The sequence below is a fragment of the Vombatus ursinus genome, unplaced genomic scaffold, assembly GCF_900497805.2.
Source record: "Vombatus ursinus unplaced genomic scaffold, bare-nosed wombat genome assembly UNPS02003292.1, whole genome shotgun sequence".
Taxonomy (NCBI): Eukaryota; Metazoa; Chordata; class Mammalia; order Diprotodontia; family Vombatidae; genus Vombatus; species Vombatus ursinus.
Window position 1 is genome coordinate 226,670 of NW_020943070.1, and position 21,874 is coordinate 248,543.

Below are 21,874 nucleotides of genomic sequence, written 5' to 3' on the forward strand. Positions count from 1 at the left end.
GCAGGTATCCAGTAAACGTTTACTGGACAAGGTTGGAGGCTTACCCACCCCGCCCCAGGTTCTGGATTACTAATGACATGCACGAAGACACTGGTTACCAAATTCATGGTTGATCTGACAGATGACAGCATCCCACCACACACAGAAGGAAGGAAGGAAGGAACGAAAGAAAAGGGTCAGGTTGAAACCAACACGATAAACCATCAACCGAGACAAATGTAAAGTCCTGCAAAGGCCAAAGCAGGAGGGACCTGGCTTAGTATAGGCTCCCACGACTCATCCGCCACAAGCTCTGAGGCAGCTTGGTACAGTACCTGGATTCGGAATCAAGAAGACCTGGGCCTGAACCTGACTTCAGACTCTTACCACCTGGCTGACCCCAGACAGGTCCCTTCCCCGGTCTGGGCCTGTTTCCTCATCTATAAAATGAGGCTGGCCTCCACAGTCTCCAGTTCTAAAGCTACGACCCTGCAAGCGAGCAGAAATCCCCGGAGAACCATGAGACATAGACACATAGGGGAAAGACGGAAGAGCTCAGATCGAGGCAGTGACCAACCCTGAGTGAGAGGCTCAGAGAGGAGGGCCCAGAACAGCCGCTGCATGGCTTTATTTGATGTGGTGGTACTTCTCACAAGGGAGGGATTGACTTTTCTTTTGGGGGGAGGGAGAAGAGTTGGGGGTCAGTGATAAAGACGAGGACTGGACCTGTGGTTTCACTGGAATACAAGGGAACTTCCAGGTAAGCCCCTCCACCAGTGCAGGTTAACAGCTTTGAAACTTAAGAGTCTCAGAGTTGTGAACTGACCCAACCATTCTGGAGAGCAATTTCAAACTATGCCCAAAGGGTAAAACTGTGCATACCCTTTGACCCAGCAATAGCACTTCTAGGGCTGCATCCCAAAGACATCATACAAATGGGGAAAGGACCCACATGTACAAAAATATTTAGAGCAGCTCTTTTTGTGGAGGCCAAGAATTGGAAATTGAGGGGATGCCCATCAATTGGCGAATGGCTGAACAAGTTGTGGTGTATGAGTGTAACGGAATATTATTGTGCTATTAAAAATAATGAGAAAGCAGACTTTAGAAAAACCTGGAATGGTCTGATGCTGAGTGAAGTGAGCAGAACCAGGAGAACATTGTACACGGTAACAGCCACGTTGTATGATGACTAACGTTGATAGACTTAGCCCTTCTCAGTAATGCAAGGATCTAGGACATCTCCAAATTTCCATCTCGTGATGGAAAATGCTATCCACATCCAGAGAAAGAACTATGGAGTCTGAATGCAGATCCAAGCAGACTATTTGCTCTTCTCTTCTTTTGTTGTTTTGTTTTATTTCTTCTTTCCCATGGTTCCTCCCAACAGCTCTCATTCTTCTATACATCATGACTAATGTGAAAATATGCTTAATATGAATGTATAAGTAGAGCCGATATCAGATTCCATGTCATCTTGGGAGGGGGGGCGGGAGAGAGAGAAAATTTAAAATTCAAAATCTTATGGAAATGAATGTTGAAAACTAAAAATAAATTAATTATTTGAAAAAAAAAATTTTTAAAAAGAAACTTAAAGCGTCTCAGAGAGTTGACCAGAGCAGTGAGAGGCAAAAGAAGTGGACCCCAGGTCTTCCTGGCTTTTAGACCAGCTCTGCCCTGGAGTCATAATGACACTAAAAAAGTGGATCACAAAAAATGAACAGAAGGGAGCAGAAGGAGGCTCCCCCAGGACAGAGGGAATCCCACGTACAAACGCTGCAGTTCAGAGGGCAGTTTTCTACACAAACCCTTGTCTGGTGTTCTGGGCATACTGAAATGTTCAAGTTTGTTGATTTTTATATTTCATACTATAACAAGAAAATTGAAAAAACATTCCAGCCACCCACACGGTGACCTTGGGCTGCTCCTTTCCCCATCCTGAGAAGGAGCCGGGTGAGCTCTGCTCACTAAGTCATGGGGACAGGAAGGGGCAGTCTGCGATGGTCCCAGAGACAGAATTCCATCACTGGGGCCCAGACCTGAAGTTCTTGTACCACCCGCTCCAGCGCTCACTTTGGCCTTGCCTAGGCCACCCTCCCAGAACAGACCAGAGGAGAGACGTGAACCTGCAACTGTCAAAGGAGGGAGGGGCGTTTTCTCTTCACAGCCTTCAAGATGACTGGGAACCAAGGAGGGGGATAACGCACCCTGGCCAGGTCCAGGTCAGCCTGCTTGCGATGACGCCAGAAGGTGACCGAGGTTCGCGAGTGCATCCGGATGACGGGCTCCCCGTGCACCAGCAGCTTAATGAAGACGCTCAGGACAATCGTGCCGTTTAAGAACCACAGCAGGAGGGTGGGGAACATCCAGTCAAACCAGCCGCCACCAGCACCTGGGGAGTGAGGGTGGAGAAAGGGGTGAGAGACAAAAGAAAAAACTGGCAAACTGAGGCCCAGCTGCACCTGGACAGGGAAAGCCCAGCCCAAGAGCAGAAGCTCATCAGGGGCCACCAGACCGACTCTGCCCCTCCTTTGACAGAGGAGGAAACTGAGGCCCAGAGAAAAGCAGTGATTTTCCAAGCTGCAAAGGTGAAAGTCAGACCCAGGGCCTCTGACTCCACCACTGGGAGTCTCCAGACTGTCCAAGAAGAAATCCAAGCCAGGACAGAGCTCACCCTCCCCACTCTATTCCCACCCCTTCTGTGGGCTCCTCTGGGAGGGTCGGGGTAGGGGATGAGCAGGGCTGCTTCATGAAACAAAACGTGGGAGAGAAAGGAACCAAATATTCACAGCTAACACCAACTCTACAACTCCAGTATTGGGGGGAAATCCTCTGTCCGCCACACACTGTCATCTCTCTAAAGCCCAGTCCAAGGGGGTCAGGTTTCCAGCTCTTGCCAGGCCAGCATGGCAAATAGAGAAAGAGGAGCATGCCCCTCCACCCCTGCGAGCTCTCCACGTTCTTCTTGCCCCGGGGCTTTCACTCCACCCACCCGTCTCGCTGGATGGACAGTTGGATGCCAGAACTGCTTCTGTGACCGTCGTCAGGCCAGGCCTCAGCCTCAGCCACAGACAGCAGGCTGGACAGAGGGTTCCATGGGGGGAGGGGCAGCCGCTCTGGGCAGGGTCCCACCTGAATCAAAGGAAAGGATGTTTCGGCCGGAGCCCCCAGGTGCCGACTGGCCAGAGCTGTGGGCCCCTCCCCATTCCAGCAGCGACGTCAGAGGGTTGAAGGAGAGACACAGACAGGTGAGTGCACACAGCAGGATCCGGGAGCGGTCCACCATGCCCAGCGCCACAGGAGGAGAATCGGGCTCGTCTTTGACCTTCGACACAGACCGAGGGGACCGAGAAGAAACCACAACTAGGTCAAGTCCCAAACCCAGTTAGAGCCTCCATAACGTCAGCTGCTGTCACCTGGTGTCCAGGTGTGCATCTCATGTTTTCAGTGCAGTCACTGGGAACAGCGCAGATTTCCAAAGCGCCTCACGCAGCCTGTCTGTGAACCACTGAGGCCTCCAGAAATGTGAGTTCTCCCGGATTTGAATGACAAATAACCCTGTGGGGCAGAGACTCCCTGACAGGATGGACAGATGGCTGCTTGGCCCCAGGGCGACCTCCTCTCTGAATGCCATTTCACTTTATATACCAGGACGGGAGAGCCAAGAAGTGCTCACGCCGGGGAGGGGAAAGTCAGGAAGGCTGCCAGCAAGCCCAGCTCTGCCCAAACACTAAATATCCTTCCTCTCCCACCCCTGTATCACCCAGGGCCAAGCGAAAAGCTCACTTCCCCAGCAACTCCAAACCTGCTGCCCTACACCGGTACCCAAGGACATCCTGACCCTTCTTTCTAACTTTGGCTCCCCTACTGGGGTTCATTTACCCCAGTAGAATGTCAGCTCCATGAGGGCAGGGACTATCTCGCTTACTTGTATTTGTATCATCAGCGTCTAGCACACTGTAAGCACTTAAATTCTATCTATCTATCTATTCACGTGTGTATCTCCATCCTCAGATCTCTACCACCCATCCATTTACAGCCATCCACGTCTGTCCGTCCATCCATAGCCATCCACCTCTGTCCGTCCATCCATAGCCATCCACCTCTGTCCATCCATCCATCCATCCATCTTTCTTGCTTTCTTCTCTCCTTTCTTTCCTTTCCTTTCTTTCATTCACTTACCAAGAACTGAGAGAACAGATACCCCCAAGTCTAAGCGGGAAAGAGTCTTTTGCAGCACAGGGCCAGGCACAGCTGTGTCCTGAATCCCTTTGCAGGACCACTCAAGCCTGAGCATCTCACTTCCCAGTCCCTGGTTCTGGGTTTACTTTAGTGCTTTATTTAAGTCATGTTTCAATCTGTTTCTCCATAGCACAGTAGATAGCGCTAAACTCACTCGAGACTCAAGAGGCCCATTTCCAACACTGACTGACCAAGTCACTGAACTTCTCAGGACCTATTTTCTCACCTGTAAAGTGGGATAATTGTTCTCAGGTTGCCCACGGCCTCATGGTCTTTGGGAGGAATGGAGCCTGCCCCTGAAAGTGCTAAATAAATGTGAGCTCTGCTTTTTAGAAGGATAGCAGGGCTGACTCGGGAATGATCAAGGCCCTGCAGACTGCACATCCCGCACTTTCAGGCCCTCTCTATGGGTGTACACCACCACCTTATCTATGCCTACACAAATAATCCTCACAAACTGCTAGGGTCGGAAGAAGAAGCCAGAACTCCATCACCAAGGGCCACACTGGCTATCAAACACCAACCACACAGTCCATGCCATAGAAATGGATACTAGAAACCTTTCCAAACTAGCACCACCTACACTGGTGTCCTGTCACGGCAGCCTTCAAGGACCCAGGGTACCTTTGGTACTAGGTCGAGGCAGCGGCTGACCCAAATTAAAACAAAACAGCCTTTCTCTCCATTGTGGACTTGGAAAAACTCAAGTTGGGAGTGTAGGATGTGGCTGTCCTCAAGCCACCCAGAGGGGAGCTGAAATGGAAGCCCAGGCCTCCTGAGCCAAGTGCTCTCAGTGAAGGGCTTTCAACACCTCATAGCCCGTGAAACTCCTTCGAAAATTACCTTTATTCCTCAGAATCCTCGTTGAAGCAACTTATAGGCCTTATTTTAAGAACAAAAGGATTTTTAAAAAACCCAAATTTACCAAGTTACATTTCATTTAATCAGATTTCTGTGCCCAACCTCAAAGGAATGATTTTGTTGAAAAATGTTCTAAAAGGAAATTGAGGAAGCTCAAAATGCTAACTTAGCTGCCATCATCCCGATGTAGCTTGAGCCCCTGGGGTGCCCCTCTAAGCCCCCCAAAAGACAGCCTGATGACAACCCCCCTCCTTCTAAGTCACTCTTCTCAGCCAGCCTCAACAAGGGCCGTTTTCTTTGCCTCTGGCCTTGGTTTTAATGCTTTCTACTAGATTGCAAACTGGAACAGCAAGGCCTATTACTGACCATCTAGAGGCCTGAAGCAGGCCCATCCCCACTGCTGGCCCACCAGGGCAGAATTCTGCCCCTTCAGCTTCCCCTGGCTGCCCAGTGGCCGGCATGCCCCTGCTTTCTCTGTGGGACACTTAATCCTACGGACAAGCCCTTTAGCCAAAGCTGGCAAAGCCCTGGAGAAAACGACTCCTTTTCTCTCTTCTCCCCCGACAACGTGGCTAATCTTAGTGGACCACAGACAGAGGCAGCAAGGACGCCCCACGCTTTAGAGAGAAGGGGCCGCAGGGCCCAGAGGTGAAGAGATGGGCCTGTAGGTCCACCAACGTGGGACGGGGCAGAGCTGCCAAGGTGGGACAGGGCAGAGGACATCAGCTCCTGCGACTCTAAACACAAGGCTCACCTCCAACCCAGCAAGCGTCGCCAACGGCTCCCCGGGCATCCTAAAGGCCAAGACAGACCTCGCTCTCTTGGCCCTGCAGAGGGCACTGCCCTATGACATGTGCTCGGCCTGGCAGCCAGGCCTGCGTCCCCTTACACTGCACACTTCTCCAGGCTCATCTCTCCCTTCCCGTCTCTTGTCTACACCCTGTTCTTGGCAGTCGTGTGGCCATGAGCCTTGTCCAGGCCCCCCACTTCCTCTAGAAGGGCTCCTGCAGCCACCAGGCCCCTGCCATCTCTGAGCGCCCCTGCAGCCGCAGCCTTCCCAAGCGTTTCTCTAGCGTACACGTCAGCCCGTGTGACTCACTACTCACTCAGCTCCAGGGGCTGCCTGCTACCACCAGGATCAAACTGAAACCCCTCCGTCTGTCTGGTACACGAAGCCCTTCCCAGCCTGACTCTTCTCTGCCTTTCAAGCCTTCTTACGCCCAGTGCTGCCCCCACAAGCTTACAATCCGGAGATGCTGCTGGTCTCCTGGGAGTTGCTTGAACATGACTCTGCATCTCCAGTCTCCATGCCTTTCCCTGGCTGTCCCCCTGCCTGGTGAGCCCTCCCTCCTTACCTCTGCCCCTTAACTTGCCTGGCTTCCTTTGAGACCCAGGTCCACCCACGTTCTGTAGGGGCCTTCCTTGGTGCTCCCGGCTGCTAACGCCTCCCCCCTCAGACGCTTCCCTGTTGACTCTGAGTGTCCTGCACAGGCATAGTGGTTTGCACGGTGTCTCGCCCATTAGAACATGGGAGCCTGGATGGGCACCTCACCAGCATCCTTATTATTTACTTTCTCTCTCCCTCCCCTCTTCCCTCCCAGCCCCCTATTGGGGTTTGCAGACGCTTTCAACCAGACTCTTCTTACCTTAGCATCATCTAACAAAGGACTCCCTGGCTCTGAATCAATGGAGTAAGGGGAGAAGCCTGCTTGGGACCCTGAATCAGAGGCGGGGGGGGACATCAACAGAACGTTCTGGTTGAAGTCATCCATCTTCATGTCCACATCAGTGTCCACCAGGCTGCCCAGGTCGATGCCCTTCAGAAGTTCTGCAGGGAGAAGCAGAGCTGGGTAATGCACGGCCTGCTCCTCTCGTCTCGTGCCCCCGAGCCAGAGCGGGCCCCACCTGGTCTCCCTTCACTGCCCGCCCTCACTGTGCTCAGACACCTCTGGGGCTCAACAGGCAGTAGCACGGGGCCCTCTGCCTCGCAAGCACTGCACGAACAGAGACACAGAACCTCGGGGCCAGAAGGGGCCTTCTCCATCATCCCAGACCCAGAGTCATCCAGCCTCCACCAGAGGACCCCAGGGAGACGGTTACTCCAGCTGAGGGCCACTCGCTCCCCCATCTCTCAGCTGCAACCTCTGCAACTTCCCTCACTCTCCTGGCCAGGCTTCTGGGGCCAAGCAGAATAAATCTATGGGGGCTGGGGGGGGGGGGTCTTTTAGTAAGAATGAGCACCACGTGTTTCTTGACAAGCAAAGGCCCGCCTTATCTCCCTCCCCATCCCCTCTGCTGAGAGAGAAAGAGAAAGAAGAACGCTGCCGTAATCGAGTCAAGCCAACCAGAGGTTCACCTGGCCGCGTCCAAGAGACGCCGCGTATGAGAGACGCCGCCTCGCTCTGAGCCGGGTCCTTCCGGCTTTGTCAACATCTGGGGAGTCCGCAGCCCCTCCTCCCAGCCCCATTTTTAAAGGCATAAAATAAAACACGCAGAATGGCAAAGGGAACTAAGACAGAGAGGCCCCGCCCCTCCCAGGCTCAGGAGCCCCCCTGAAGCCCCTTCACGGTCCCCCAGAGGCTCTGCAGAACAATGACCTCACTTACTGGTTTTCTGACTGGCCAGCTTCAGCACCATGTTCTCCTGTCGCAGCTTGTGATTGGCCTGCTGCAGGTACTTAATGTAATCGATGGCCTTCCTCAGCACCCCGGACTTGTGCATCTGCAGTGAGGGGACACAGACAGAGGGGCAGTGAAGAGCCGGGCAGGGCAGAGCCCCCCTGGAGCATCTGGGGGGTCAGGGTCGAGGACCTTTATCATTCCGTGGCTACAATTCTCAATCCTATGAATGCCAAAATCAGAAGGGCCTTCAGAGGCCATGCAGCCCCCCCGCCGTGAGAGGCCCAGGGAGGAGAAGTGACTTGTCCAAGGTCACATAGGCAGCAAGAGGCAGAGCTGGGATTTGAACCCAGGTCCCCTCAGACTTGCCCTATTATAGGCATGCTGTTTTCTCAGGGCACAAGTTTTCCTGATTCCTAAAAAGCATCATTTAAGAACCAAAGATATGGACTAGCTAAGTCATATGAAGCAAATTCTGCGTCTTTCCTACAGGTGCTCACACCACAGGCAGGGAATGAGGGGCCCTCAGTGGGATGTCCAGAACCCAGCAGCCTGCTGGCTTGCCCCTTGGGAGCAGCAAACATCTGAGCCCGACACCCAGAGACACAGGCCGTCCGACCGCTCAGCTCTGGGCGTCACCACCGCCATGCTGGCAGCACCAACCAGAGGGCTGAGCATGGCCCGGCTCCCTGAGCTACGCGGCCACGGCGAGCCAGGGTGAAGGATGGCGCTTGTAGTGGCCCAGGACTTGCCATACCTTGGCGTCCGTCCCCATGACCAGGTCCTTGAGCTCAATGATCTTGTCATTGATGGACGACCGATAGCGCTTCTCGATGATGTTGTGGGTGGTCCTTCGCTCCCCCTCCTTGGGGGGCTCCGGCTGCTTGGCACCCCCAGGCACCTGCTTGATGGGCATCTTCTCCTGCCCCACCATCACGGGCATGGTGGCGAGGATGGCCCCGCTGCCGCCACTCACCAGGGTCTGAAACACAGGGACGGTGACGCCAGGCCCCGGCAGCATGGCACGTGCCCCGGGGGCCCGGCGCCGAAGGTGACCTCTTCCATCCTCACCCCCGAAGGAGCCAGGCACGGCCATTCATCTCCCCTTAGCTCGGGAGCGTCCAAAGGGAAATGGCCACCTCCCCACAGAGGTCCCATCGACCCCACCCCCCCCAGATGGAGACACAGGCCTCCCAGGCCAGGGGACCCTTGATCCAGAGACAGGAGGGTTAGCTCGGAGAAGGGACGAGGCCGGCAAAGCCCAGGAAAGGGACTGACCGGGACTTGGAGGGCCGTGGTCTGAATAGGCGTGGTGAGAGCCGTGAGGGCCGGGTTCTGCACCGCCGCCATGACCGGGCTGCCATCCGTTTTCAGTGTGGTCAAGACGAGCGAGTCCGTCTTAATGATCTGAGGCTGCACCAGGACCTGCACAGGGAAGAAACACCAGGAGGATGAGGCCTTCCGCCCAGGACCAAGCACTACCAAGGGGTGGGGGCACTCCACTACTGGACCGACCAGAAACCAGCCTGTCTCTGTCTCCACAGAGCCAAGCACACAGTAGGTGTCTGATAAATGCTTGCCTGTTGACATGACTGCGCCCAGCTTCCCCAACTCCATCCCTATCCCCATGCTGCTCCGTGCACATGTCTTCAGCCCCACCCCGACAACCCCAAGGAGCACTTACCGGAACCTGCTGAACCTGAGGAGCGGCCACCGTCTGCACGGTCGCTGGCGCCAGGGTCTGAATGGTGCCATTGGCGGCCTGGGTCAGCACCCTCTGGGCCTGCACCGTCTGCACCTGCTGCTGGATGGTGACCGGCTGCACCTGGGAGGAGGTCACCAGGCTCGGCACCTGAGGCTGGAGGACTTGGGGAAGAGAGAAGAGAAACGTGAGGGCCGTGAGAGCAGCCGTCAGCAGAGGATGGAGCCTCCTGCCAAACAAAGACAACCGTGGCTGTTTACAGGTGAGCCGCCATCACCGGAGCGCCCCACAAGGAACACGTGCACTCCAGAGGGCTACTACAGACAATTTTATTGCTGCAGCCTCACCCCCTGGGTCTAATAGGTAAACCCTCGGCTTCCAGGATGGAGGGAGCATTTCAGGAGAACAACCCAGCTCCTGGGGCCCCTTTGGACCCCAGGAGGCTCTAACCAGACCTTCTGAGCTGGTCCTAATCCTACTTCGGCCCTGAGCTCCCCCACTGGTCAGGAGAAAAGTCTGAAAGGAGGGAGGGAAGGCTTCTCCTGAGTGGAACAAGGAACAAGTGGTGCTGCTGACCTGGGGAGATGGTGAGGAAACCCCCAGGTCAACCACAAGTTCTCACTGCCTGTGTTTTTGCCCGCTTCACAGCCGGAAGGAGGCAGGAAGGCACGTCGGCAGGACGTCTGAATTTGGTGTCAGGCACAAGATCCTGCCTCCACCGCTGAGGCAGTCAGTCACGCCCCTTCTGCACCTCAGTTTCTTCCTTTGTCAAATGACAGCCCTCAGTCTGCGATCCCATGGCTGGCTGCTCGGACCGATTGCGGCACCCCTGGACTGCAGTAAGGTTTTACAATACAGGCTCACAGACCTTCCAGGCCCCTCCGGGCCTCGGCCCTCACTGGGAAGCTGGGCTCTTCCCCCTGCCTCCTGCCACCACCAGGAGACGCTCGGCGCCCCTGCCCTGGACGCTCATTCATTTGTCATGGAGTGCAGTGGAAGCCAGGAGGAGCCCAGAGTCAGGCAAGAGGTGATCTCAGGTCTGGCTGACTCTTGCTGGCCCTGTGTGACCCTGGTGAGTCACCTCCCTTACCTGGGGCTTAGTGTCCCCCTCAACAAAATGGAACGGAAAAGCACTGATTACGTGCTCCTAGCATGCCAAGCACTGTGCTCCCCACGCAAGGTAGCACGCGGTGTGATGGGCTCTGCCCTCTAACAGGGCTGACCCAGCAGGGGCAGTCATCTCTGCAGCGGCCCCCCAGGCTTGTGACTGCTTGGTCATGACCCCAAGGACGAGGGACCCTCGGAGGCCTGTGAACTTGTCTGGGACTGTGTGGTTGGGTAACATTTCAATGATGGCCTTCCAAGGCAGGGGGCTTCCATGCAGACAGACTGACGGCCTGCCCCTGCCCCAAGGGGCTGGCCGCCGGCACGCCTGAATTACCTTGGAAGCTGGTGGCCGAGTTCTGGTACAGGAGGGGCTGCTGGATGATCCTGGTCTGGGGGGCCGTGCTGAAGGTCGGGGTGATCATCACGGTCTGTGGCTGCAGCGGGGGCTGAGGCTGGGGCTGCAGGCGGGGCTGGAGTAGGGGCGCAGGCCGAGGAGGGGTGGACACTGGGGCCGGGGAGGCTTTAATCTGCACAGGCGGAGTCTGAGGGAAGGACGCTGCCACAGTGCCTGCCGTCGATGCGGCTGCTGTTGCCGCCACCACCGGCGCCTGGCTGTAGGGCCGCGAGGAGGGGCTTTCCACGGTGCCCCCGGTGCCAGCGTTGGTTCCAGTGCCGGCGCTGGCATTGGCGCCGGCGCCAGGATTGTTCCCGCTGCCTCCTGGGAAAGCGCCGCTGCAAAGCTGATCAGAGAAGAGGTCTGGGAACTCTCCCACTTGGCTGCTGACAAACTGCAGCATCTCTGTGAACAAAACAGACAGAAGCCGTGTCTAATGTGGCCATCAAGGGCTAGAAACAGAGGCGTGGGGGGAAAAATGAAGTCATTTTCCTAAAGACCCACAATGGCTCAGTGGACAGAGCACCAGGAAGACCTGAGCTCGAATCCAGCCTCAGGCACTTGCCAGCTGGGTGGTCCTGGGCAAGTCCCTGAGCCACTGCCTGCCTTGGTTTCCCCATCTCCCTCCAGGGTTGCTGTACAGATCAAATGGGATGACTGTAAAGTGCTGAGCACACGGTCTGGTGCACTCACTCACTCGGTATCAGGCAAAGCCACTTACAGTGCCTGAAACAACACAACATCCACGAGCTAAGAGCTGGATGGGGCCTCACCCAGTCCAAAGCCCTAGCTTCAGAGGGGAAACTGAGGCCCAGGAAGGGACTTGCCCGAGGCAGGGCAAGCACATGGTAAGGCTGGTAACAGCTGCCTTCTAGCAGAATGAGCACTAGGCTTTGCACCAGGCATTTGCCAACTGTGGTAGGCAGCTCATTAAACTCTAGGAGAAGTTTTCTCATCTATAATATGGGGTGATAACCCCAACATAACCCTAACTCAGAGGTACTCTAAGGGAACTGCTTCGTACATCTTAAAGGAATTCATTATTAATTATGGTAACTATGCTACACAGCCCTTCTGAGCTTATCTGCCCAGGGAGCCAGGGTACCCTCCCCTCTCCCCCCCGTAGCTGGCTCCTTCCCCTCCTCCTCCCAGGCAACTCCCCACCTCAAGCCTGTCTGAAATCCCCCTCTCCCCTGCTCTGTCCCTGGGATCCCTGGGCCCAAAGTGCCCTCCTTCCATCTCCTCCTTCTCATCACACAGCAAATACCTAGAAACTGGGGCTCCAGGAAAAGAGAGTGGCTGCAGTGCTGTCCCCCCCACCCCCAACTAAATTAGTTCCCCCAAGAACACACTATGAATTCACCAGATGAGGGCCCGTCACCCCTACACCAAGGACAGGCCTACACAGTTCCTGTCTAGAGGCACCACGTTTTTGATGGGGGCGGGGCCTGGATTCTGATGGCTGGGGGGGGCATTTGGAGGTTCCCTAGTGAGCCCTCCACACGGCACATCAGATGCTGGGATCTGGGGTTCAAGCAGCTGCTTCCAAGGATGGAAGCTGATGGGCCAAAGAGCCTTGGCAAAGTTAACTTAGCACATACCAACAGTCAGGACCATTTACCCCCAGACGCTGATTCTCAGCTTCATTCTCACAGAGCCTCCCACTGGGGAAGGCGAGGAAAATTGGCCCAAAGCCTGCCACAGGCAGGGCCTTCCCAGTCCCCCAGGTGACATCCACGAGAGGTCACAGGATTCAAAGAAAGACGCCGGAAGCAGGAAGGAGCTCGCTCCCCAGCTGCGCGCTGAGAGGAAGTCCCTGGGTCTCCCTGGGCTCCAGGCTTTTCATCTATAGGAGAGGGCTGCACCAAAGGGCCTCAGGCCTCTTCCAAAAGCACATTTATCCCTTCACCGGCTCCCGCGGGTCAGGATGGCCTCAGAGACCCCTTCCAGGTCTCGAGCCACGGCATTACAGGCTCCTGGTGTTCAGCCACGTCTGACTCTTCGTGACCCCTTGGACCCTAGCACGCCGATGCTGTCCGTGGGGTTTTCTGGAGCAGTTTGCCATTTCCTCCTCCAGCTTACTTTCCAGATGAGGGACTGAGGCAAACAGAAGTGAACTGCCAGGGTTACACAGCTAAGAAGTGTCTGAGGCTGGGTTTGAACTCAGGACTTTGACTACAGGCCCAGTGCTCTATCCACTGAGCTACTTGGCTGCTCATAGGCACCTAAGATTCTGTAAATATGAAAGTTACGGTGAAGACAGTTTTTTTTTGTTTGTTTTTTGTTTTCAGGCAATTGGGGTTAAGTGACTCGCCCAGGGTCACACAGCTAGTAAGTGTCAAGTGTTCGGTCTGAGGCCGGATTTGAACTCAGGTCCTCCTGACTTCAGGGCCAGTGCTCTATCCACTGCGCCACCTAGCTGCCCGGTGAAGACAGTTTTTAAAGTAAGAAAAGTTTATTTACAAAATCTTTCTGGAAACAGCAATCTGCCAGATTCACGTACTTGAAAACATTTCCCAGCAGCAGCAAGGCTCGAGGGGAGCAGAGCACAAGCATCTGGCTCCACAGCCAGAACCTTCCTATTAAGCCAGATTACGTAAGTGAAGAAATGAGTCGGGAGAGACTCCCTCACCAGGCACCTGCTCCAGCCGCCCAGCCGCAGCGCTGCTCCTGCCGGGCTGACCTCTGAGACCCAGAGAAGCTGAGGTCCAGCACCTCCCCAGGGCCTCTTCTGAGCCCTGGGAGACCAAGTCAGGGAGAATCAATTCTGGCTCAGCTCACCAGGCACAGCATCCCCCAGAACTCCAGCCCGCTGAATGAATGACTGCTGCCTGCCCTTCCCGGCTCTGCACACTTGTGTGTGGTTATTACAGACACTCTTTAATTTCCTCTGAGAGGCATGAATGAACCAGGGAGAGGGGGAAAGGAGTTGATTTTATTAAGCTTTTAAAATTAAGCTTCAATTCACACGTAAAGTACTTTGGGCCTGCTGGGAGGGGCTGGGGGAGAGGCACTCTCTACTAGGGATGCATCCTGGCCTCCTCCAAAGAGGGCCCACCTGAGGAGAGAGCTAAAAGTCCCAAGATAACCTGCCAGAAACACCAGGCTGATGGGTCCCCACCCCTTACAACGTCACATTCCTGGTTCTAGGTGCCCAAGCCAGTTAATAAGATGATGCCCCAAGAAACCACATCTGTGCATTTTTAAAAGACCTAACCAAGAGTCCCCCAAACCCTCTATTGGGATATTCAGTCTAGACTGAGATCGTCCATGAAGGGGATGCCGGTGCTGGGCAGCAGAGAGATAGGCTCAAAGTCAGAAGACCACTTTGGGTTCAAATTCTGGCTAACTACCCAGCAAATTCTCAAAGACACCCCCAAAATGGGAATAGCCAATGCTGCAGGCCCACTATTGCACAGACAGTGGAGCTGTGAACTGGTCAAACCGTTCTAGATTTCAATTTGGAAGCCCGTAACCGAAATGACCAAACAGTCCCTCCCTTTTGACCTACTAATCCCAATCCTGGGTCCCTCCACTCCAAGAAGTCAAAGACACAAGTAAAGATACACCCAAATGCTCAAAGCAGCACTCTCTGTGTTAGTGGATAATGGGAAATGAAGGGGGTGCCCATCAACCGGGCGATGGGTGAAAAATCTCCGTGTAACAACCATGAACCAGACAGTGTAAGTCAGCACACCTACTGTGTGCCAGGCCCTGTGCATCTGCCCTCCGGGAGCTCACGGGCTAATCTGGGGAGACAAGCCAACAGTTCAGCCCAGACGAGCGGGGTACGGCATGAATGGAAGTAACCAGCAGAGGGAAGGCACTTACATTAAGGGGGATGGGGCAAGGCTTCTTGGAGAAGGTGGGATTTTATTTTCTAAATTTGTTCTCTTTATTTTTAATGATCTTTTTTTTTTTAAATTTTGAGTTCTGAACTCTCTCCCTCCCTCCCACCTCTTCTCTGCCCACTGAGAAGGCAAGTAATGTGATATCAATTATACACGTGAAGTCATGCAAAACATATTTCCATATTAGCCATGTTGCAAAAATAAAAAGAATTTAGCAAGCAACAAAGAAAGCAAAAAGTGCTTCAACGTGCACTCCGAGGCCAACAGTTCCGCCTCTGGAGATGGGTCGCATTTTTCCATCACGTTCCATTTGGGGGCCTTCAGAATTGTCTTCGATCATTGTATCGCTGAGAAGAGCTAAGTCCTTCACAGCTGATCGTCGCACAATACTGCTCATACTGTGTACAATGATCTCCTGGTTCTGCTCCCTTCACTTTGCATCAGTTCACAGAAGTCTCCCCAGGTTCCTCTGAAGCCACACCTCTCATCATTTTTCATAGCCAAATAGTATTCCATCACAATCATACACTACAACCTGGTCAGCCACTCCCCAAACTCAATTTCCAGTTCCTTGCCACCAACAAAAAGAGCTGCTGTAAATATTTTTGTACAAACAGATCCTTCCCCTTTTTCTTTGGTCTATTTGGGACACAGATCTAGTAGTGGTATTGCTGGGCCTTTTGGTAATAGTTTCAAATTGTTCTCCAGAATGGTTGGACCAGTTCACAACTCCAGAAGGTCGGACTTTCGCTGGGACTTGGAGGCCAGAGAAACCAGGAGGTGGAGAAGAGGAAGGAGGGCATACCATGCATGAGGGCCAGCCAGTAAAAATGTACAGAGATGAGAGATGGAGAGAGGAACAGCAAAGAAGCCCATTTCACTGAACTAACAAGAGACAGAGACAGAGAGAGACAGAAGTGCAAAAAGCCTGGAAAGATAGGAGGGGGGTAGGGAGATACCCTAGTGTAGCTGGAGACCAGCACGGGAGGGTGGTGACCAGGCAGACCAGGCCTCCTGGAAGCCCTGCCCCTTCCCCCTGCCTGGATCACACTGGGCTCTCCCCTTTGCCCCTCCAGGCTGAATGTCCAGCTGCCCCTTAATCTCACCCTACTCCCTGCCACGGCTCCCCAAGGCCCACCAGGCCTTTCCAGTTCCCCTCCAGCTGATCCTTTCTATCTGAGTTGGTCTCCATCAGTCACCTACTGTGTTACCCAAGCACTTAACAAGTAAGGAGGGTTTAATAAATGTCTTTTTATTCATTCATTTATACATACCAATAAGTAAATACCAAGGAATTTCCAAAGGGAAACTGGAGAGGTCAGAAAGGCAGCCCCTGACCCACACTTTGAAGAAATTGAGGGATTCCTGAGGCGCAGAAGCAGGGAAGCAGAGAGAGATGAGCTCGGGGCAGCTAGGTGGCACAGTGGATAGAGCACCGGCCCTGGATTCAGGAGGACCTGAGTTCAAACCCGGCCTCAGACACATAACACTTACAAGCTGTATGACCTTAGGCAAGTCACTTAACCCAATGTGTTACAATGGGGGAAAGCCTCGAGGGGTCCACAGCCTTGGGAAGTTGAGGCAGAATGAGGACTTCGCCCTGGCGGATTCAGCAGTTAAGTGATCACTGGTAACCCTGGAGCAGTGGCGTCTGGGAGCAGCCAGACTGCAAGGCAGTGAGGAGGAGAAGCCGAGGAAACGAAACAGAGCAGAGATGGCCCTTCACAGGAGGGCCAGATGAAGGCCAACAGCTTGAGGGGTTGGCCGGACCAAGCGTGGGTTTTTAAAGGGTGAAGGAGAGCCTGGTGGTCAGAACAGGCAGCAAAGAAGGAGCCAACAGATCAGGAGAGACAGAAGTTTAACCAATGGACTGGGTGAGGACAGTTCTCAAAGGGAGGGTCAGGAGCACAAGGAGAGGGGCTGGCCTTGGCGAGGGGAGGCCCCATCCTCCTCAGGGACCAGAGAGGGGAGGGGGATGCAAAGGGACTCTGAAGTGGGGGGTGGGGGAGAAGAGGGAGCTTCTGAGTCCTTAGAGAAGCAGGAGGCGAGTTCCTCTGCTGAGACCCTGGAGGTCCGAGGGGGCGAGGAAAGGCCTGCCATGTGGTGAGAAGCACTCAACTGAGATGAATGAACGCAAATTCACAAGGAACTCGGCCGACCTGGTCTCGGGACTTTCACAGAACGTGAGCAGACAGGACACACCAACATCCGTGTCTAACACGACATGACTTCTGGTAACATCTGGCTGCATCTGTGAGCCACAGGGTCAAGACGGTGAAGAGAGGGCGGAGAGCACAAGGAGGCACGAGGCGGAATGCCAGAGCTCTGGGTCACGGAGGTGCATCTGCTGCAGGGGAGGGGCCGCCAGCCTGGGAGTGATGCTCCCAAGTCTAATGGGGAGAGCCGGGGTGGAAAGGAAGACCGAGGAAGGGGAGAGAGCACGATCCGGGGGCTGGGGCACGCATCTAGATTGTGTGAGCCGGGTCAGGGAGAGGCCAGGCCAGACCTCCCTGCCGAGAGCAAGGCTACAGCCCAGCATCATGCCGCCGTGGTGGCCAGAAAGGTTCACGGGCCGCCAGGCTACCAGCGTCCAACAGGAGCGGAGGGAGAGTCCCTCTGATGCCTGCTCTGGTCAGGCCACCTTTGGCGGTGTGTGCAGCACTGGGGGCCACATCAATGAGCTGGAATGAAGCAGAATCAGGAAGGAGCAGACCACCGAGTCAGACCAGGACCAAGAGAAGGCACTGGGGCATTTAGGCCGGAGAATAGAAGACCTTAATGAAGCAGGAGTCGTCTTCAAAAATGTGAAGGGCTGGCCCTGGAGGACGGACTCGACGATTCAGCCTGGCCCCCGAGGGAAGAAGGAGGGATGAGCCGGGGACAGGTGGCTCTCAAACGTGGCTGCTTCCACGCAGAGAAAGCTCCCCAACGCGAGAGATGTCCGAGAGAGGCGCTGCAGTGCGGCGCCGGGCCCGCAGGAGGCACACTCGCACGTGCTGCGTGGAGCTGGGGCTGAACAGCGTTGAGCTGCCTTCCCAACTCCCCGCCTCTGACACCGGCCGACAGGTGCGGCAACCTGGTCATCACCCCGAGGACACGGAGCCCCAGAGCTGGAAGCGCCCACTGAGCCACAGACAGGGGGCTGCCCAGGTGGAACTGAGTACCCGGGAGCCCAGGACTTGACGAGGGCACGTGGGGAGGCTGGGAAAAGACCGACGCGAGTCATTGGTTCCAGGAGCGCTCTCCCAGGGTACAAGGCACTCTTCTAGGCACCGTGGGAGGGACACAAAGAATCCATGGTCCTTCTTTCAAAAAAAATAAAAAAGCCCAAAAGCCTGGTGCCAACAAAGGTACAGAGAGTACTATTAGGTGTGGGAAGACAGCCCAGGGTGGACCCTCAAGGAGCTGAGGAGGTTTCTATCAGGAGACAGAAATCATGTCTACAAATGCACCCAAAAACCAAAGCGGCTGTGCTTGTAAAGGAGACTTCAGGAGAGGGAGGTCACCTCTCTGCAAGGATCAGCAGGGAGATATGGGGGCAGGGACCATTCCAGGGCCATCGGGGAACAGGCCAGTCGTCCAGGCTGGTGAGACTGCGGAGTGCGTGCACGCTACACCTTGGAAAGCACTAACACCGCGTCCCAGCACAAAACCGAAGGGGCCTGCGCTAGAGGAGCCCTCCAGCTTCCTCCTGGGACCCGGCCCCCACCTGCTCCTTTTAGCATTAAACATTTGCGTCTTGAAATTCTTTGGGCGTGGATGAACGTGAGAGCGGTTTTCAGCTTCAATGCTGCCCTCGGATCAGGGTTTAAAATTAAGAGACCCGTGTCCAGTGGGGGGAGGGGTGCTGCCGACTTGCTGCAAGGGGCAGGCGAGCTGCCGGGAAATCTCGTCTGCTTACGCCGGAGGCCAGCCCTCGGTGCCCTCATTCTCCGCATGGGTAAATGTCACTAGTTCAGCCTGTAGCACGAGCCCAGTCTGGCTGTCCAGAAACTGCCAGGTTGCCTCTAGACGAGGGCCTTGTCCCGAGTCCCCCAACTCTGTCCAGGTCAGCACCCCCACCCCCTGCCGCCCATCTCTGCCCTGCTGGGGGGGGTCCTCAGGGGACCAGGGCAGGCCACAAGAGGACTCAGTCTGGAGCCAGTTTTAACCCCGCCTTCCCCCCATGCCCTGTAACTTCTTCCGTATTTCTCAATCTACCCCTTTCCTGGATGATGTGAAACACAGCCCTGGTCACAGCAAAACACACTTTTTCAAACACTTTCATGAGGTAGCCCTCCTTTCACCAGAGGCAGCTCGGCAGTGTAGTGGATAGTGCCCCAAGCCTGGAGTGGGGAAGATCTGAGTTCAAATCCAGCCTCAGACACTTATCAGCTGAAGGACTTGAGCAAGTCACCTTTACCTGTTTGCCTCAGTTTCCTCAACTATCAAATGGGGATAACAATAGCACCTACCACCCATCTGCTGAAAAGGATGAAAACGAAGTAAGAGTTGTCCAAAGAGCTTGGCGCACAGCCTGGCACACAGCGCTAGGCTTCCTGACACGAGGGACGAGAGGGGATCTGGGAGAAGCTCGAATTTGGGAAGAGTTAGACAGGAGAAGTACACATTGGAGAAGAGGCCCTGAAATGTGTCTGCTTAAGGCCAGCTCTGTTGGGTCCTGGTGCTTTTAGGACTTGACTTAAATGTCAGAAGTAAAGACGTGCCGGCAGCTGGCCCCTCCCTGCTTTCCTTTGGCTATAAGGTGGGCCGGGCTGCTGAGTCTGGCATTCGTGGCCGTGGCCATGCAGCCCAGAACTTCCAGGGTGGGGGGAATCCTGCCCTTTCCGGGAGGCTCGGGGGTCTGACCATCTCCTTTATAACAACAACAATAAACATGGGTGGCTTGCCGTCGTACTCTCCTGGCCCCTCCCAACAGCCTGGGAGCCAGGAAGGTGCCATCACGAGGCCTCCATTTCAGAGACGAGGCCTCCATTTCAGAGACGAGGCAGCTGAGCTGCACCAACCTGGGGCTTCCCCATCCCCCGGCTGCCTCCCTTCCGCATCTCCAGCACTTAGCACAGAGCCTGCCACACAGAAGGTGCTTAACGAAAGCTCCCTGCTTGTGGACAGGTGAAGCACCTTGCCCAGGGTCGTGCAGTCAGTGTGTGAGGTTGGATTTGAACCCGGCCCTCCTGTTACCTCTCGCTATGGAGTGGCCAGTCTGGCTTCTGCCCCCTAGCCTTCATTCCCTGCTGTCCTCTCTCCGATCCCCAAACCACAGCACATTTCCCCAATTCCGCCCATCTAACCACCCTCACCAGGAGGGCTTCTCCTCTCACGGAGCCTCGGAAGACCCGTCTCGTCGGCCTGTGATTCAGAGGCAGCTGTTGGGGACTGAACCGGCCTCAAAGCTCTGGCCACTAACGGCTCCTCCTGAGTTGGAGACCAAAGCCCCGGCCCGGTGGGTGCACTGCACCTCCTGGGCCGCCAGGGGTGGCTGAGCACCGCTGCTTTCTTGCTTATCTCCCAGCTGGCTCCTGTAACCCTGGAGGAAGGTCTGCGTGGGGGCCACCGGGCTCCGGCCTTGAGCCGGATCTCTACGACATACAAGGATATAGCAGACAACATGAAGCCTGGAGGAGCAGCTAGGAAGCCAAGGACAGGACAGAGGACGCAGCAGGCAGCCCGAGGAACGAGCGGAAATCTCCTGAAACTTGGAGTACTCTGGCCTCAGCAAGTAAGACTGGCTGGGAGGCAGTCCACACACAGGCCCAGACGTGGCTCAGAGCTGGGGCTGACAGCCAGAGGAGTCAATACAACGTATGGAGCTCATCAGTGTGGGCCGCCTTTCCCAACCAGAGCCCAAGCTTAGCGAGGTGGCCACAAGGTAGGCTAGTCCCACTGTGTGCCAAGAGGGCAGGCTGACATGGGTGAACAAACTGGATCACCCCAAAAGAAGGTGAACCACAGAGTCATAGAAGGGACCCCAGAGGTGGTCTCATTCCACCGCCCCATTTTACAGATGAGGAACTTGGGGCCTGGGGGAGGAAAGGGACTTATCCAAGGTCTCAGAGGCCAGAAATAGCAGAGCCCAGGATTAGAACTCAGGCCCTGAAGTTAACAAACATTCTATACAAACATATTCTGACCCCCACCCCACAAGCTCACAAAGGGCTTCTCTGACAGAGCCCCTCCATTTCCTTGTCAGCTCAGGGTTTCAGGAGCCCCCGGCAGGGCCCGGAGCAGCTGCCCCAGAACCAGGACCAAAGCTGGGGGCCGGCCAACATACTGAGACTCTCAGAACCCGATTCCCCAGGACCAGGCCCCCCAAGAAGGCTTCACACTGCAAAGTGAAAACTGCCAGCAAAGGCCAGGCAGAAGTCCCATGCTGGTCAGTCAACACATATTTATTAAGTACCTACTATGTGCCAGGCATTCTACTAAGTGCTAGGGACACAAAGGAGGCAAAAGGCAGTCTCTGCCCTCAAGGGGCTCACAATCAAAGGAGGACAAGACAAGCAGACAGGCAGGGAATAATTCAGAGGCCAAGCACTGGCTTGAGGGACTCTGGGAAAAGCTTCCTGGGGAAGGTGGGATGCAGCCAGGGAGACCAGGATGGGGAGGGGAGGAGGAGGTCAAGCAGAGAAATGTCGGAGCCCAGAGATGTTTGTGGAGCAGCCAGGGGGCCCGTGACCCTGGAGCAAAGAGAATGTGTCAGGGGAGTGAGGGGGGCCAGGAGACTGGAGAGGGAGGAGAGGGCGGGAAGGCCAAGCAGAGGGTTTTGTATTTGTTCCTGGTGCAGCCTTTGTGAAGGGCTGTGATCTGTACTGGGGTTTGACCTCTGCTCTTCAGGTGCTGAAGTAACCCTTCCTCCTTCTTAATCCTGCCTGGGCGGGCATCTTCGGGCAGGTGGGGAACTGGCCCTTTAGGGGGCACGCAGCACACAGCATGTTCAACTGCTTCTTATTATTCCCCACTCCTTGGGCAGACTCAGCAGCCCCCAAACAAAGCATCACCCGCCCGCCACCCCAAGCACCTCTAGAAAAAACCAAACCAAAACAAAGTGAGTCATGAAGAGCCCGGCAGGACACGGGAGGAGCAAGAATGACTTCAGTGCCCATGGGTCTTCGGCCCTGGC

General features: G+C 55.2%; 1 protein-coding gene across 2 annotated transcripts in view; it reads right to left on the minus strand.

Moving 5' to 3' along the window:
- The window catches only part of SREBF2 (sterol regulatory element binding transcription factor 2), a 46,062-nt gene that overhangs the window by 16,514 nt on the left and 7,674 nt on the right, over positions 1 to 21,874 (minus strand). For both annotated transcript variants that reach the window (XM_027872709.1, XM_027872717.1), the window contains exons 2-9: positions 10,844 to 11,308; positions 9,385 to 9,566; positions 8,979 to 9,125; positions 8,458 to 8,682; positions 7,689 to 7,803; positions 6,729 to 6,910; positions 3,112 to 3,304; positions 2,187 to 2,371 (exon numbers count right to left, since the gene is read on the minus strand). In XM_027872709.1, coding sequence (XP_027728510.1) covers positions 2,187 to 2,371; positions 3,112 to 3,304; positions 6,729 to 6,910; positions 7,689 to 7,803; positions 8,458 to 8,682; positions 8,979 to 9,125; positions 9,385 to 9,566; positions 10,844 to 11,308 — 1,694 coding nt within the window. The remainder of the gene's footprint in view (positions 1 to 2,186; positions 2,372 to 3,111; positions 3,305 to 6,728; positions 6,911 to 7,688; positions 7,804 to 8,457; positions 8,683 to 8,978; positions 9,126 to 9,384; positions 9,567 to 10,843; positions 11,309 to 21,874) is intronic.